At 40.7% G+C, this 18,355-nt stretch overlaps 1 protein-coding gene across 1 annotated transcript; it reads right to left on the reverse strand.

Annotated features, from left to right (window-relative positions):
• Positions 1 to 10,687: 10,687 nt before the first annotated feature.
• LOC147425936 (7-deoxyloganetin glucosyltransferase-like) lies at positions 10,688 to 12,813 on the reverse strand. The gene is made up of 2 exons (XM_086498749.1): positions 12,096 to 12,813; positions 10,688 to 11,965 (listed from the first exon to the last, which is right to left on the reverse strand). Exons 1-2 carry the CDS (start codon positions 12,607 to 12,609, stop codon positions 11,022 to 11,024), a joined length of 1,458 nt encoding a protein of 485 aa, XP_086354875.1. The 5' UTR covers positions 12,610 to 12,813; the 3' UTR covers positions 10,688 to 11,021.
• Positions 12,814 to 18,355: the final 5,542 nt, after the last annotated feature.

Raw genomic sequence — 18,355 nt, forward strand, 5'->3', positions numbered from 1 at the left:
TGGTTTGAGAATCTTCTTGTCGTGATGGTTGAAAATGTTCATATCGTTATAGATACAGTTTTCAAGTCATGTTTTACTTATGGTTGGAAAATATTCATGTCATTGTGTTTATGGTTTGGGAGTCAACGTTATTGTTATGATTTTGGAAACTTGTCATGTTTATGGTTTTGATTTTGTGGTTTTGTGATGCTTACAATTTTGCTCATCTATACTGAATGTACTTCTCGCTCTTCAGCGTCAAAATGTAGGTGGAGTGTGGTTGCTTTTGTACTCTTCCCTTGGCAGAGAGAGTTGGTTCTTGGTTCCGCAATGCATGCAGTAAGTTGTAAGTCCTCTCTGCCCAAATGTTTTTGTACATTTTGGCACTGGTACAGGAGCTAGAATCAGCGTCGATATGGGCATCGGTAGTAGCATTGGAAGATTCATCAGAGTGCGTGCTTATATGCGCCTCGGAACAATTATCTAAATTTTTTTAAAATTCCAATGCTTATTTAGGCACGTATACTGACACTTGTAAGATCATGTATCCCGATGATTAATATACTGGCGTATGTATCGATGAGACAATGCCAATGCACATACGACGCTACATTGACACTTTTTTATTTTTAAAGATGCTTTTGTCCGTCGGTATGCACGTCGATATTTGCACAATGTGTTGTAGTGAGTGGTCTAGACCTTGTCTTTATCCTTGATACCGGAGGCAAAGACGTAATCCATCATATATAATTGGTAATTTTTCTTTTTAGATCTTAGATTATGATATATGCCAATTCATGCTTGTGAAATGAGAACTCTTTTCATGGAGATGTTATTGAATTCCATCCGTCCATGCTAGAAGGAAAAAGTGTGAGCCAACGAAGGTGCTATGGAGAAAGTTATCCCAACTTAAAGGCCCAAGCCTTTCACAAGCTAATACAAGATGGAGTAGATGTACTCAATTACCATGATGTAAGGATAGGATAATAGTATGTTTATTGATTTTTATTTTTGTTTCTCAATGTCTAAAATTTTCTCTCTTTTGAAGGATATCAATAACCAAATGTACACAAGGGAGCCACATGGAAAAGAAATTCAGCGAGAAAAATGCTTTCAAAGTGTCAAATTTATGGTACAATAAGTGATCTTTGTACCCCATTATATAGTCTTATGAGCCTTTCTTTATATTCTTATAGTTGTCTCAATTTTAGCCCAATGATCAAAATGGACATGGAGATAGTGAAGAGTCTCAAAGCTCTCATACTTTTCCATCACTTGTGAGTCATTATGATCTTCTCATCTCAAATAAAAGGGGTGTCTATGTGTCTTATTCTAAAATCCATGTTTTTTGTGGGGGTTGGGGGGGGGGGGGGGGGCAATTCAAATGAATAGAGAGAATTCTCATGCTACATGGTCTTCTCAACATGTATGTGATATATGTTACTTCTTGGTATTATGGAGGACGTGCATAAATTACAAATTGCATACTACCTACATTTGTAAAGATTCTCATTATCTTTCAGCTTAATTGAAGTGTTTCCTTAAGTGAAATTAACCCTTTACACATAGGCTCTTAGTACATGGAATTCTTTGAGACATATATCTTTCTACTTCATTACAAACATTATCACATATGATGCATCTTCAATAAAACTACAGATTCTCATTATCTTTTAGATTATTTGAATGTTTTCTTAAGTGAAACCAACCCTTTACACATAAGCTCTTAGTACATGGAAGAATTTTTTACTTCATTGCAAAAATTATCACATATAATACATCTTCAAGCAACTTCTCTTAGCATATTAACATTTCAAAATATTTAAATATTATTAGTGTTTTCTCACCTTAATACGTGTTGTATTAAGGGACATACCTTGTGTGAAACTACTCCTTAAAGTAATTGCAAGGGAATGTGAAGTTTGGAAAATTTGCCTTTTAACATGGTGTACAACTAGATGGATATAAGGCTGCACTATGTCTCTTTATGATTCAGCCAGACAAATTTAGAGAAAGAGATAGAAAAGACCAAAGACATAAAGATTTGTATGGACTGAGGCAATGGTGCAAGATATAGAGTCTGGTTTGCATGTGCCATCAATCGATGTACATAAATGTGGACTAAGGATTAGTTCTAGCAGTGGGTAGCAGATGTGTAATACCAAGAATGTTACCTTGGGACCTCATGGATGGATAAGTTTGTCAGAAGGTCGGGCAAGGAAATGTTTTGATAAAATGTAGTTTGACATGTGCATATATCATGTCTTGGTGATGGGTGCATGAAGTGTTGTGAGTAATGCTAGAAGATAATGTTGCATGCTTTTTTCACTAGCAACCATGGTGTTTCTTACAACACCAATGAGCGTTAGTGTGCGACATTGGTTATTCAAAGATGGATTTTTGGAGTTTTGGGATGGTTAATAGCCATGTTTCCATGGCTCAAAGAGATAGATGGGAGTCAAAATGTAACAATAGTAATTGGTGATCCTATGATGGGGTTAGGCTCTGCCAAAAAATATTGCACAATGAACACAATAAGTTTTAGAAGGAGTTCCATAAGAGAAAACACCATGGTTTCTCATATTATCTCCCTCTCTCAAGTAGGGAAGGAATTTGGGAGATCTTTTTCCATGTGAAATAGAGAGGTGGATATGGAAAATTCAATTCCCATAAGAAAGCATAATTTCATAGTATTCCCTTTGAGGGAAACTCAAAGGATATTTTTCCCTAAGTTAGAAGTGGAAATGACAAATGAAAAATCTTATAAGTCTCCCTTTGAGGGAAATTTAAGATTTTTTTCTCCCTGATGTAAGAAAGTGGGACTGTCAAGTTTATCTATATACTCGGAGGGTCCACCTCAAAGTATATAGGTGTAGCATGTGAGTTCACCCGGAGGGGGTTTTTATATACCAAAGAGTTATAGAATTACATATAAAAGCGGGGTATAAAAATGGAAAATTGAAAAAACGTCACATGTTTAGGAAGGAGGAGGGTTCTTTTAATTCATGATGATGATGTGTGTATAGGGGTTTTAAATAATACCTCTTGAACGCACGTGTTATAGATATTTTTGAAAGGTGGAGCCCCCGGGCCTATATATGTGTAAGTGGAAAATTGTTTCCTTCAAGGGAGTCTTTTTATAATGTATTTCGTTTCCCTTTTAGAATGTCTTAGCTTTTCTATTCCTAAAAGATATTTTTTCATTATATCAAAGTTTTTTTATTGAGACCCAACATTTCTCCTTTAATGTATGAAGTCACATTCGTTATTAACAATAGCATGTACCGTAACAAATTATGTATCCTTCCATTATATAAAGCAACTCAATAGTATGCATTTGTAATATTTGTGGTAAATGCATGTCACGTAACAAGTGAAATTGAGGAATACTATAGCAAGTACTATTCATATTTGTGGCTAGCTTGAGTGGTTCTTTCAGATGATGTTTGCAATTACTCTTTTTGGTAGGTTTAGATAGCTTGAAACATACTTATTCTTTAAGTTGTGCTTTAAACTAGAGGTTTATTTTAAGGATTGAATCACTTATGGAATGATAAATCACATGAATATTTCAATTAAAAGGCCTTTAACTTTATCAAACAAAAATGGGTATCTAATATAAAAGCATGAGATAGAATGTGATAATTCTTTGAGCTAGTATGTTGTCCTAATCTTCCAAGCAGGTCAAATTAGCGCGAATCTAACGAGATGCTGCCAATGCTTTGAGGAGAAAATGGGAGAAGATGACACGTGTAGGGGAGGGGCAGAGAGAGAGAGAGAGGGAGTGTCTGTCAGGCCAACGATAGAGAGAGAGAGAGAGAGAGACGCGTGTATCCATTGTTGCGCGAGGTGTCTGCATGGAACGAGGAGTGAGGTAGGTCCCAGGCCAGAAGAGCACGCAAGAGCATGATCACGGAGTGCGAGCTGCGGAAAATACATAGCAACGGGACATCGCAAGGCAGAGGAGTGCTTTGCCAAGGGGTGCAGAGCAGGCCATGACAGTATCTTTGGCTCCGTATGTGGGTCTAAGTTGCGCAGTTGCGTGGCTCGATCCTACTGACAATTGTGGGAGCTTGGATTGCAGCTCGTGCTGAGCTGCATGTGTGAACAAGGAGAAGTAGGGGTTGCAGGAGCGGCGATGGTGTGGGCGATGGGAGAAGCCGTCGTGCTGGCGAGGTGGGGCAGTGCGCTGCATAGGGGTGGGGGAGTGTGCGGTTGGTGAAGGGGATGGCGGGCAAACGAGGAGTGTTTGCGACAGCCAAACGACTTTGGCTTCGAAAATAAGAGATTCGTTCAGAATCTCAGCAACAAATTAATTAATACATGAGTGAATCAACCCAGTCTGTAGTATGTATAGAAGAACTACTCACACGTCTTGGTTGAGTCTTTTACTTAAGCACATGCATATTAAAGGGTAGTTTCACCAAAGAATACACTCTAATTCAACTATCCAAATTGGAGGAACATCATCAACTCAAAAGCATATTGACATAACAATTTTTTAAAAAAAATAATATTTTGTGACATTTTTTTAGTATGTAGTGAACATGCCTATTCCTTGAGTGCCACTCTATGGTTAGAGGTTTCTTTCTAAGGGTCTGTTTCACATCAAATAAGTGCTAAGATATTTAAGTTGTCGAGAGAAATAATGATTCTATCATCTATTATTTTTCTTCCAACAGATAACAATTATGGATATGCACAACAAGAAAGTAGGTGATAGTTGAACCTTACATGTAAGGTATATATAAAATATTAAAATCTCATGCAAGAGCAAAATTTGTTATATACACCAAGGTAGCACAAGTTTAAAGAAAAAAAGGAGCATAATACACACCATTTGAAACTTAGAATACCATTCATGGGATGCTACCATAATAGGCAAAGCCTTCTACAAAAGCAAAAAGTGTCTTCATAAATAATCGATAAGGAGTTCTCCTTTGTGTATTCTACACCTCTACCTTTGTGTAGATGGTTTGAAAGAGTAGGTTACACATGTTGCGTAGCAATGAAAACGATGCAAAAGATCCGATTTGCTAGTGCAATCCCCAAAGTACTCCATGTTGCTACCTCTTAGCCCCTTAATGGTTTTGTCAAGCTTCCTGTACATGCCATAGACATCATTTGTTGCCATACCTTGCAAAGCGATGCATTCCATGTCCTCAATCTCTATGCCAAGTAGTTCAATTTTCTACATAAAACAATGAAAGGTTAACTTATGGATCAAAAACCCAGTCATTTGTTGGAATACACTAAATTTAAAATTCTTACTCGACAAAAAATTCATACATTTACTTGCTTGTTTTTATCATCTCTATATTCTTAGTATACTTTGTTTCTTTCCCTCTTGCTTTTGGGTGTTTTTTGTTTTCCTTGAATTGGTTAGATTAGTCAATAATTAAGATAGCCACTTTGTTATTATCAAAGTTAATGACAAAAAAATTACTCGCTTTGTCACAAATTGTATCATTGTATCATGAGGGCTTTCGTATTAGCCTTGATGACCTTGAACTTGAGATATTCTTTATATTTTCAATAGACATTTAGTTTTGTGTTAAAGGAGATGAGAATGAATAGAATTAAAATTTATATATACAATAGGCGATAGAAAGCTTACTTACTTGAGGAGAGGCACTCAAAAAGCCCATCATTTTGCACTTCCTTCAATACCTACCAAATACTTCCCAAGCTAGAAATCAGTTCATTCAAAGAGATAAAATCCCGGACAAGATGCTCGCCACAAATATTTTGTGCTTTTGGCATAAGCATCGACCAAAGCATAGTCAAGCACGACCTCTTTTTTCAACAGCCATTGATTATCAGTCTTCTCATGAATTTTGTTCCCTCATGTCAATGTATTGCATCATAACATCTACCTTGTAGATGTACTTGTACGTAATTGCATTTAGAGAGAAGACTTCACCTTAGATCATCTCATAATAGCCTAGAGCTTGTTGTACATACCCCTGATAGGCAAAGCCAATGATCAACACATTCATAGAGACAACAATCTACCCAAAATGCTCAACAAATGCTTCTTCTGTTTTTTTTGGTTCACAGTTTCCCGATCCGTAGCTTTCAGATATCAATCTCAGCTCCTCTTTGCGTCACATGTATGAGCTTCTCTTGGTTCGTGTTTCCTAGCCCGTTTCTGTTGGAAACATACATTGCCTCCCAATCGACTACGTTCCATAGATGAGTCTATTCAAACTCATGAGCTGGGTATCATTGCCCCAAACCCCCCACTCCACTAATTGTTACAAACATTTCCCGCATGAGCCATCTGCAGCCTACCACAAACGAGCTTTTTGAAACATCTTGTATGGCTACCAAGCTGGCACTGCACATTCAACAACCATGCATTTCATCTTCTTGAGCATGCTAGCTTCATGACACCTCTCCCCTTTCATCCGTCTCAATGTGTCATTACTCAAACTTTCTTCAAATTTCCTATTAGTCATAATCATATAGATCTAATGGTTACCATCAAGAGCTACCTTGTAGCAAGAAATTCTCCTACTCCACATGTCAATTGACTTATCTCCTCAATGTTTTGAGGTCTACACGAATCCATGTTTTTGCACTACTAACACAAAAAGGCTAGCAATAGTTTCCCCACTTGCTTTACACATTTCTTGCAGCCGCTTGTGCCTGGTTGTTACTCAATCTCAAACTAGCCAACAGTCACCTCAACCATCTTTGTCCAATTTATGCATGGGCTAACTACATATCCTTGTCTAGCCTCACCCACCAACTCTTGCATATGAATTCCCAACACCTAGCGCATGATGCAAGCATATGCATTTGTGTATAAACCCATCTGAGCCTTCATTGCCTTACTCTCAGACACATTCTTTCCATCCATTCGCTTTGTGAGGCATTTTGGCACCTCGTCTTGAAATCCACACGATTAACATTGCACCTGATCTCCTATAAGCTACTCCTCCCATTACTAGCCCCGCACCAAAATCTCATACATTGGGCTTCATTCATTTTGATTCATAAGCCCGCCTACTCATGCTATGTACACCACACATTGCACTCTGTCATGCATTACAAACCATAGCCCATGAAGCATATACACCACCTCATAAGCCCTTTGTCGCATTGTATTCATGCATGCCGAGTTGTCTTCCATCCTACTGACTTCCCAACTATCTGGCATGTAGCTAGACAAGCCTATTTGCAGATCACACTCATCATACATGCTTTTAATTTCTATATCAAAGTTCATATCCTCACATCTGTAAATCACTTGATTGCTACCCTTTGCAGATGTGCTTGCAATCTATTGGTGTATTCCACTCCTCATCAGCCCTTGCAGCCAAGTACTCAACACTATTTCCTTTATCAAATAAATCCCATGGTAGCCGCCTAAAAATTCACAAGCTAGGAAACCCCATTTGCATTAGATTCTCCTACGACATTGCATCCTCATACTAGTCAAACCATCAGCTGACTCTCTTGCTTTGAGACCCAATTTTTTTCTTGCTGAGTGTCACGCTCTAGGTGCCTTGTACATGTCGTTTACCTTAGGGCAAGCCACCAAATAGAAAGATCATAAAAACATGTATGGAATCGACCATGTAAGGGTTGTGTTCATGGGCGATTGTACTACCATAAACTTTTCCCATAGTATCAAAATACATTTGACACTTGTAAGAGAGAGAGAGAGAGAGAGAGAGAGAGAGAGAGAGAGAGAGACGTGTTGGCACAGTTGGAGGGAGCAAAGAGTCTTGGTTGTCGATCACAGAACTTGGTGCATTGGGATCGTGCTACATACCGGTTATGCAGAGGAGAACATTGGGTTGCAATATATGAGATGCATTACCAAACAAAGACATACATAGATTGATATCAACCACCTAGGAATAAAGTAAACGTGGACAGAGTGCATCCAGTACTACAATACATAAGTTGAAGCCCAACTATGAGAGAGAAAGCGCGTATCTATTCTATATATGGATATAATGGTTGAGATCGAGCATGTACTAGCGAGAAAAACTAGTAGCTAAACTAAACTTAAGGAAGCATTGACAAACTCAAAAAATTAAAAAAAACATCAATAGACGTAAAAATTAAACTACACTACCAATGTGATAATCGTGTACGGGTGTCGCCCAATTGTCAAGCTAAACACCTGACATAGGGCACTCTAGCTTTTAGAGAGAGAGACAGAGAGAGAGAGAGAGAGAAGAAAGAGAGAGATGTCGGCTCTGCCCCAGCTGAGAAAAAATAGAGCGAAAAGAGAGAGATTCCTCAAATTCGACCTGTGACCTTAGGCCCCTGTCACACTGGGCGAGTGCCCCCGTAATCTTTTTGTTGGTGACCACCCATTTCGAGTCACATTGGGTTTTAATTAAAAAGTCAACCTTATTAAGCAGCAAATCGTCGATACTTAGGTGGTAGCGCCTCTAGGTTTCACCTTGGCTACCAGAGCTCAATGCGAATCATGCACACTCTCGCCTTACCTTTTGCAGATGGCCTCCACTTTTGAAATGTTGGTCGAGGGGTTGAAGCCGTCCCTTTGACACCCTTGAGAGGTGGCCAAGGATGCTTTTTCTTGCAACGAATGGATGGCCGCCATCTTGGCTTGGCCACCCCTTGGGTGTCCCAATGTGACACGCACCTTATTTGTATTGAGTGAAATTTGCATAGATCCCTTCTTCCACGTTCATAGCCTTGCTCTTTTATCGCAAAATATTGCATCAATTCAAATTTGACACCTTGGCCAGGTTGAGTCTTTCCCCTAGCCCCTGTTTGCAGATAGGCTTCGGTGCTCCCCAGTGTTCGGGAAATTTCTCAATTGGAAAAAAGGCTCATTTTCCTACTACTAAAATTTCCAAGCGGCATGTAGAAATTTCACCCGGCTATTGCCCTTTTAGCTTGGTTAAGAGTAGAACTATTCCCTTTGTATGCTTTTTGACCCAGCATATTTCCCTTTAAGAATGCAATAAGATTGTTTTTAGCACAAGAGTATTACAAGCTTAAAGCCATTCACTATTGAGTCTCCGACTTTACATCTAGAAACTATTTGAACAAATTATTGACAAAATTTAAAGGCTCCAACACTCTAAATACGATGAGATCAAGATATAGATCATCTATTAGAGGTGGGTAACAGAAAGAGATGGTAGAAAAAAGACATTTTCATTCAAGTGAAGTAAAACATCATTGTGGCAACAAAAAGAGCCCCGACAAAACATTGAAGCCAAAAAACCACCTCAAAGCTATAAAGCTAGACTAAGAAACATGGAGCAAGAGGGCTCATAATTCATGTGCCAAGGCTACAATGTGCTAGTGGCAAGGTAGAAGCAATAGTAAGCATTAGGTAGCTCCATCCGCAAGTTCATACATCAAATTTTCCATTCCATGGGGAGCAAAAAGATGGCGATGTCCACAAACCTGCCTCAAAGCTATAGAGCCATACTGAGAAACATGGAGCAAGAGGGTAGATAATTAGTCGCAAGCTAGAAGCAAAAGGAAGCATCAGCTAACTCCGTCCACAAGTTCATACGTCAATTTTTTACATTCCATGGGGAGCAAAAAGATGGCAATTTGCAAGATTTTTCCACAACTCCATTGCATGCGAGAAATCCGTCGGTGTACTTCAAAAACCAAAAAACTTGCTTTAGGGGCGCCTTGTCCAGAATGTCGTCTCTTGGAGTGCATCAAGTGCAGGATATGCCCAACAAGGACAAGGACAAGGCCAAAAAGCTCTGAGCTGGTTTTAGTAGATGCAAAGAAATGGAATCTCTCCAAATGCAATCACCTACATACACTTGCATCTTAAAAGCATGTGGCATTATGCAAGATGGTGATATGGAGAAAGGAATACACGATGATATTTTTAGTGAAGGGCTATTGCTTGGTTGGCATGTGTGTTAAATACTTCAGAAATACTTTTTAGTGAAGGGTTGTTGCTTGACTGACATGTATCCCAAATACTTCAGAAAGCTCAAAAAAGTGCTTGACAAGCTTTCTGTCTAGAATGTCATCTCATGGAACATACTTATTGTGGGATATGTCCAGCAAGGGCAGGCAAGGAAGCTCAAAAAGAGTAGGGTGAGGAAGCTCTAGGCTGTTTTCGGCAGATGCGAAGTGATGGCCTCTTGCATTTTGAAGGCATGTGGCACTATGCAAAACCCTGATATGGGCCCAAATGTTCGTGATAATATTGGTTTCTTTGCACATGTACAAATTCTTTTGACAATGACTCCAAAATAATAACTGAATCATATTACCTCTCTCCTCACTTAAAAATCCTAAATGACATCTTTAATTACCAAAATCGCAACATAAGAATTGTAGTGCCCATCCTCCCCAAGCTTTCTAGTCTTATTGATCTATTTTGCTCTAGAGATTCCTTAAGCATTGATCAACAAATGCTTTCCAAAAGTTAGTACAAGCCTCTTAATAAGCTCTTTTGGCACAAGAATTAATATACATATTTCTTGATAGGTGTCTAGTTCAATCAAACATCGATTATTTTTCCTCTCGGATTTGATACCTGGTTGACAAACAAGGCTTAAATCATATGAAGTAGCATGCTTTCGGTAACACAACCAATTGTCAACATGAAATTAGACCATGAATCGTCCAAGGGCATTGATTCTGATGAGACTTTTGAGCCCACTTGTCTTTTAACTACCATTCGTTCATTTGCACGTGATTGTGCAGATTCTGTTGCTATACCATAACACATCAGTTTGAAGCAATCCTTTTTATCTCCTTGCATCAACAAAAGTCGTTTGACTATAATAATCCAATGCATCCACAAATACAAGAACAAAATGAAAATCTTAAATCCAATGGTTATGAAATCAAAGCTACTTGAATTGCTTCTTCAATACCTCCTGACTGCAGGTGGTGTACCTTGTTCTAAGCACCGCTCGGCTTGAGAACCCCGAGGCCTGATAAAGCATTTAAACACCATATCCTTGATGCATTCCGCTCGGGCTTGACGCAGACATCCTATGCTTACTCACTACCTGTGTTTGGGCATCTCCCTTACTCACTACATACTCCCTCACCTCAGGCATTTAGACCTTTGTATTTGATACAACCTCCAACACCTTCTCAATGTTTTTCAAAGAGGAACCACCTTCTTCAACTGCTCTCTTAGCAACCTTTCCCAGCTCGATAGCCTTATCTTTGAGCTCTTTTGCACCTTCTTCACACATCACAGCCCTGACCACGCGTTCCACCTCTTCGAGTTTCACAATCCCATCTTCTTCCTTCTTCACTTTCAGTCCCACTTTCCAAATATCCACGATCACTCTTGCATTCAGCGCTTGCTCTGCTTCATGCGGCCAGCAAATCATAGGGACACCTCCCAAGCACAAGTTCTCCAGAATGGAATTCCATCCACAGTGTGTCATAAAGCCCCCCAAGGCACGATGTGATAGCACAAGCAGCTGAGGGCACCAAGACACGATGTAGCCCCTGTTTCTCGTTCTTTCAGAAAAGCCGACTGGTAGAACATCTGACAACGATCCCTCAAAAGAGCCCGGTCGGATGACCCACAAGAAGGGCTGGTTACTGGCTCCTAATCCAGACGCAAGCTCTACTAGCTGAGCTTTCTCCAAGTTTGCAATGCTTCCAAACGAAACATATAGAACCGATCCTGACCCCTGTTTATCCAACCATGGAAGGCAATCTTCTTGCTCAGGCAAGAGGCTTGTTCTCATCCCTGTCTTCTGCAACAAGAAGTTTTCTCCGCCGAGTCTAAGAGTTGGCCCAATGCAAAATGTGGGCACTTTGTGCTCCAAATTTTCAAGCACAGTCTTTTCTAGTTCGGTTACTGAGTTCACCATGACCGTGACCGCTTTGGACAATTCCGCAAATTGTGCCATGACAAACTGCATCCGATAATGCGACACACTTGGGCTTCTCAAGGAGACTGGAATGTCGTGTGGTTGCAAAGGGGGAAGGAAAGGGAAGCAAGTAATGAGCTGATCCACATACTTTGAGGAACCATTGACAGCTATAGGGAAACCCAAAGCAAGCAGAGACTATTAGCAGAACACAGTAAAGCACATCATGAAAAGATTAAGGTGTCAGATTATAGGATGCCTTTTGTGTGTGTGGGGTTTTGGTGGAGAAGAGCCGCTTACTTTTCAGAGGAAGGATACCAAGATCAATAAGCTTGGATGTCGATGACATGACGGCGAACGCAGTGACGTTGGTAGTGGCAAAGGCCACACGGGGGATGCTATACTTGAGGGCAAGTTTCTGAGCCCAAGTGACGAACGTGTCAGCAATGATGAAGCTTGGGAGCTGGTTCTGTGAAGAAAGCTCTTGCAGAAGTGAGTCCGTGGGGATTTCCAAGCCCATGACGGCTTCGTAGGAGTCGGCGAACGTGGACTGGCGCGGATGATCTTGAGGAAGATTGTCGGCGAGACCCACAAGCTTGATGAGGGGATGGGAAGTGATCTGCATCTTGGAAAAAATGTGCTGGGTGACTACGAACGTGATGGCAACATTGTAGGAGGAGGCAAGCTTCTGAGAGAGGTGGAGCAAGGGCGTGATGTGGCCTTGAAGAGGGTGGGGCAACACAATGGCATGTAGGGCTCTCTGGTTCTGCTGCGACGCCATGGCTTCTTCCTGCTGCTTCGCTCGCTCTTGCATCTGCAAGCCAAAGAAATTTGAAGGGCGGTCTGGACTCTCGACTCTGAATCTCGGGCCTTGTGTCAAGCATTATTAGCTAGTTACTTTGTTACTGAAGGTTCGTCCACGTGGCGATACTTTTTAAGGGGAAAACATCTATCAGCTATCGGCTATTTTTCGCTTGAGAAGTGTTGAAATGGCATAGTATAGTTTCTCGCAATGCTGGCTGGAGGTTCGTCCATGTCGCGACACTTTTTAAAGGGAAAACGTCTATCAGCTATCGGTTATTTTTCGCTTGAGAAGTGTTGAAATGGTATATATAGTTTTTAATATTTTACTCAATCTTAATCCGACACGAATGCAGCTAACGAAGCACTCTAATTCACATGCTAGTGTGGTTGGCATTATACCAACCACCAACTTACCTTGGTGAGTTCTCATGGAAGGAAACTGAGAAAACATGAGAGAGGGACAGATTTTCCTTTTAAGAAATATGAAGGGAAAAAGTAGGTGAGAGAGAGAGATGAGATAAGAGTGCTGAAAAGGCTCATCTTTTCCATCAACACTTTTTTCTCTTTGTCTTTACTTGTGGCTATCATCTTGCCCCACACCTTTGACATGGAGCTTTCTTAAAACTTTCTTTTGGTGAGAAAAGATGCTTCAATTAAAGAAAGAAAAGAAGTACAAATGCCCCTAAGGGGCCATCCTTACCGGAAACAATCTTGTGGTCAAAGTACATTGAGCATACCATTTTCACCTTATGTTAGTTAGAGAAAGTTTGGAAGACTCATACAAAATCAAGATAGTTTCTCTCCATCTCTACTATCTTAGGGACTTTCGTAATTCCTTGACATCACAGTGAGATGTATCCTTAACTTGATACTTAATTTCCTTCATTAGAGTGACGAAGCTAAGAGAGAGTTGAACAACAGCAGTGGAGTGGGTCAGACCAAACCAAGCTTTATTCCTCTCACACCAAATCTACCACAAGTAAGCTCCCCGAAGTCAAGTTCAGAGAGGAACATCCATATATTTGCATTCACCTAGAAGTATATTCCTCTAAGAAACTTGGGAAGGACCTGCAGCACTAGCTTTTTTGCAGTTCCTTTTTACATTGGACATTATGTTTAAAGTTGACAAGAAGGTGATGAATGGTTTATTCTTGCATGCTCCATCTGCAACAAATTCCATTTGAGGCTCCAAGTTGTTTCGCTTTTGATCCTATCCCGATGGGCTAATGAATAATAAGCCACATAAGACAACTCTATTGAACTGATAGAGGGATAAGCCCACATACATTAGTGAAAGAATAAATGTATTTGCAAACTTTGGTAAGGGAGAAAATATTGCTTTTGAAACATCTCTATAGTGTAGGTTTCATGAGTTCAATTCTATCTAAGATAATGTCATAAAATCTAATATCTAACCAACCTAAATGATTTTCTCATATTAAACTGATCATTTAATGTGGGAACAAGGGTTAGGATATAGACATGTGCTTATAGATCTATCTCAACACTTGGCCAATGGTAAAGGGGTACAAATGAGAGATGGTATGTCAAAGAGCAAGGCTAGCTAATGGAGATTAAAAACATTAGGGTTAGCTTCATTAAAGACCTCCAAAGGTTAGTGTTAAAAAGTACTTTGACCTTAGGTAAGCTAGGGCCAACCAAGAGCCATGCTTCAATGCTTAAGCTTGTCATCTTCTCCATCTTCATCATTATGCTATTATATATGCTAGCAAGAAGAGTGATGATAAGTGAAGAACTAATTCTTTCTCCTATGTAATGTTTTGTCTTCCTCTTCCCTACCCTCATTCCCTGCTAGCTCTCTCCACCTTTGAAGGTGTTTGAGATCTTGGGACTGAGGCTTGGGACATTTAATGCTTTCCACAAAGTTTATGTTATGCTCATGATGCATGAAGCTTTCCATATTCATTGCATCACCTAGGTCACAAGGAACACAAAGATTGTATTGTAACAAGTCTCTCTTGATGGGAGAAACTATTATACAAATGCCTATTGGAGGGGGGACCGGCTCCACATAAATCCGTTCCTCAACTGTTGTCATGTTCTCTAAACTCTCTCTCTTGCAAAAGTATTGTTCATGCCAAGTTAACTAAATGTTGTGTTTATGTTTCTACCATCAATTTAAGTTCACCCGCTATGCTCACAAAGTAATTTCATAAAAGTACTTCTCTAATTTCCGCTACTCTCAAAGTTAATAGGCCATTTCCATTACATTGGTATCAGAGCATTTGGTTTCTCTTTTCTTGCTTAAGAAGAGAGGTTCTTAAGTAGCCTATAAATGGTTGATTTTGTTAATTATATTAGAGTAAGTGGGACTAGGATCTATTATCAATTTTGTTGAGCCCACTATGTGGGATATGGTGCACACCTTGGGAGCTTTGGACTTGTTAACCCTCACGGCTTACGGACACCCTATCACCTACGATGGACGTTGTAATCTACGGCAGACATTGTATTATTTATTTGGTAGAGTCAGGTACCGAGCTTGTCGGTCCAATAGGAAAAGGGTAAGAGTGATCGCCGATGAGAGGCGCACTCTAACTGGAACATTCAAGGGATTAGTTGGCTAAGTATGGGCGCCCAAGTGTGAATGGGGCAAGCTCATATAAAAGTCAACTAAACCTAAAATTCACTCATTCTCTCATTTGTGCAATTGAAGAGTGCTCTTGCTCCATCTCCTTCTTCTTCTTCTTCATCTCTTTGTGTGAGTGAGAGAGAGAGAGAGAGGGAGAGAGAGGGAGTGTGTGGGCGATCGAGCATTCGGCGGTGAAGCGGTTGAGCGCGGCGTAGCAGCGTCTCCTTCTTCTTCGCGGCGAGGAATCCTCCACGAAGCAAGCGTAGAGACACGGCATCAATTTCCCAATCTCAGAAAAAGAAGAAAACACGAAGAAAGAGATCGCAAAAAGCAGCGAAGTCAGACCCCAGTTCAAAGACCAACATAGGGACTGGTGACGACCCCGTATATATGAACGACATTGAAGAAGATTCTGATTCAGGTGAAACCATGGAGACCAAAACGACCACTAACATAGAAACCAACAAGGAAGATCTTCATGAGCCACAATGGCCAGGATCCAAAAAGAAGATAGGAACTTACCCAAACCCTACAGAGGAGATTGAGCGAGTCAAGCAATTAAGGAGTTTGGTAGAAGATACCCAAAGGGATCCAGAACCAGCACCTAGGAAGATCCAGATTACAGACACCGTGTTCCCTACGCAACAACAACCTCACCAAGTCCATAGACCCTTGGACATACCTAGTGTCATCCAAGAAGAAAGTGACTTAAAGTCATGGGAAAGTGGGCGTACTCACTTCTTGATGGAAAGAATGTTTACAGAGGGACTACCTGATCCTATCGAAGAAATGGAGATCCCATCTTCCCCACGTCAAGGGACTCAAGGCCAAAAGGTGCCGTTAAACATTGCCAAATTGATGGATTTCATGTCTTCAGAAGTTAGAACCACCATCATGTCCAAACTATATAAAGACCCCAAGCTAGTCTCAGCTCTTCGAGCCTTCCTCAATGGAGAACTGAAGTTTGGGCTACCACAATTTGCACAGATGGATGGAGCTGGGGAGATGCCAATAGAGGAGGAACACATAGATCCACAACCCAACCTAGATGAGAACCTTGTTATAGAAATACCTGTTAACAAGTTGGGACAATACTTTGAGGGTGATGAATCCAATGCGACCATACCAATCACTACTAAGGGATTAACTGTGAAGGGAATCCTTGATGGTGGCGCTGGGGTTAGCATTGTGACTAAAAACTGTTGGGAAACTATGGGAAGACCTCACCTTGCGACCACAACCATAGTAGTGAAGATGGCCAATGGGTCTATTGTTAAACCTATTGGGATGCTAGAAGATCTCAAGATCAAGGTTTTTGGACATAAAATAAGAGTTACCTTCATTGTTATGGATTTCTCCAAACACACTATGGCATCGGAGATGATCTTAGGACGTTCTTTCATGAGGGAAGCAAAAATGGTGCATGACTGGTCTAAAAACCATGTCTACTTGCAGTTCCAAGATTCTGTCATTCGAGTGGATCTTGTGACGGGTCGAGCACATCCTGTAGGAAACAGGTTTATAATTGATCATAGATCTGACACCACAATTCACTCGGCCCCATTGCAGTATTGTTACACGTGTAAAGCGGACACTGATGTTGGGGAAGATTCTCCTTATATGGATGTACTACCTGGGATGACTGAGTCGGACAATGTGGATTGGGTCCACCTAGCAGCAACCATAGACACTTGGGGAAATAGGGGGACGACCTAGGTAACACCTGAGGGGGATGAATTGCCCGTTCCCTTAAATATGCTGCAAGCAATGCATATAGCTTCTGACAAGACTCATCCTAATATAACAAAGAAAACATACAAGTGGGTCCCTAAAGCTTCTTTAGAGACCATAGCTAGTGCTAAAAAACAAAAGCCTTGTAAGAAACGTCCCACTCGCTCCAAGAAAAGTAAGAGAACGTGCCGTTGGATTCCTTAAAAACTATTGGAAGCCCAAGGCTACTATCAAAGAAATGATCGAATCTGGGTGCCAAAACGTAGATTGTGTTCTTACTTGTCACCTAACCCATGTGAGCTCAATCATGTAGCTCCAAAACGAATTGACGATCGCGGAAAGAAAAAAATCAATGAATGCTACACACCCGCTCCAAAGCTAGTTTGGTACCAAAGAAAGAACGATTTGTTCCACCTAGCTCAGGAAGGGGGGAGTCCCATGAAGCTTCTAGCTCCTCATGTGATGCATCCATAGAGGTAAAAGCTTCTCCACAGCCTCCACCTACAATAGTGGACCTTCATAAAGCTACAAAGAAATCCACACCTCCCAGTGTTCAAGAATCACCTGAAGAACCACTTCAAGTTCGATCCTGGGAGAGTACCTTACCACCCTTGCAGCTCGATGAGACACCTAAGGTAATAGAAAAATACTGGCAAAAATCCTCACCTATTATCGACTGGAACAATAGGTTTCAAAGGGTGACACACCATCGCCTTCTTTGAGCTTACTAGTTTAGGCTTGTTGTGTGCTTGGAGCCATTTGTGGCTCGCACACGGTGTATCGGCAAGTTCCTTGCATTGACACGTGCGACATACACGCACAGGACTTAATAATGGGGTCTTTTTAGACTTGCCTACGGCTTTACCATTATTGAGCCATAAGAAGCCTGAAAGGAGCTAGCCCTCGGCAATTCTGCATTATCAGACCCACTTCACTACTCTCTATAATTAACCACTAAAGCCGTGGGTGTAGATACTTAAGAGCCGATTTTCAAAGGTTAAGAGGAGTGGCAACTAAGGTTTTGAATTGCCAAAGTATACACTAAGTAAGTACACAAACTTTGTTAACATGGTTGACAATAACCAAGAGAGTAGAATCAACATTGATAGCTTTGATTTTGCACATGAAGGTGCTAATGATGATTCCCCCATGTTTGTCAATTATCTCGCTTACTAGGTTGCAGCAAGCAATGGGCAACCCTGCTTTGCAAGCCAAAGTTACTCAACAACTTCGCGCTTATTGGATTTCTTCCTCTCCAAGAGGAGAGAGAGTTTAGGAGGCCTCTTGAAGAGACCCCCAAAAGAAGACTCTCTCCCATACGAGAGGAAAAATCCAAAGAGCAAGAAAGCAATGAAACTTTAAGTTCCTCTGAAGATGTGGCTACACGAAGATGGCGGTCTAGACGATCGCCAACTCCTCCCAAAAGGAAACG

This window comes from Adiantum capillus-veneris, chromosome 24, assembly GCF_014529385.1.
Source record: "Adiantum capillus-veneris isolate H3 chromosome 24, ASM1452938v2, whole genome shotgun sequence".
Classification (NCBI taxonomy): Eukaryota; Viridiplantae; Streptophyta; class Polypodiopsida; order Polypodiales; family Pteridaceae; genus Adiantum; species Adiantum capillus-veneris.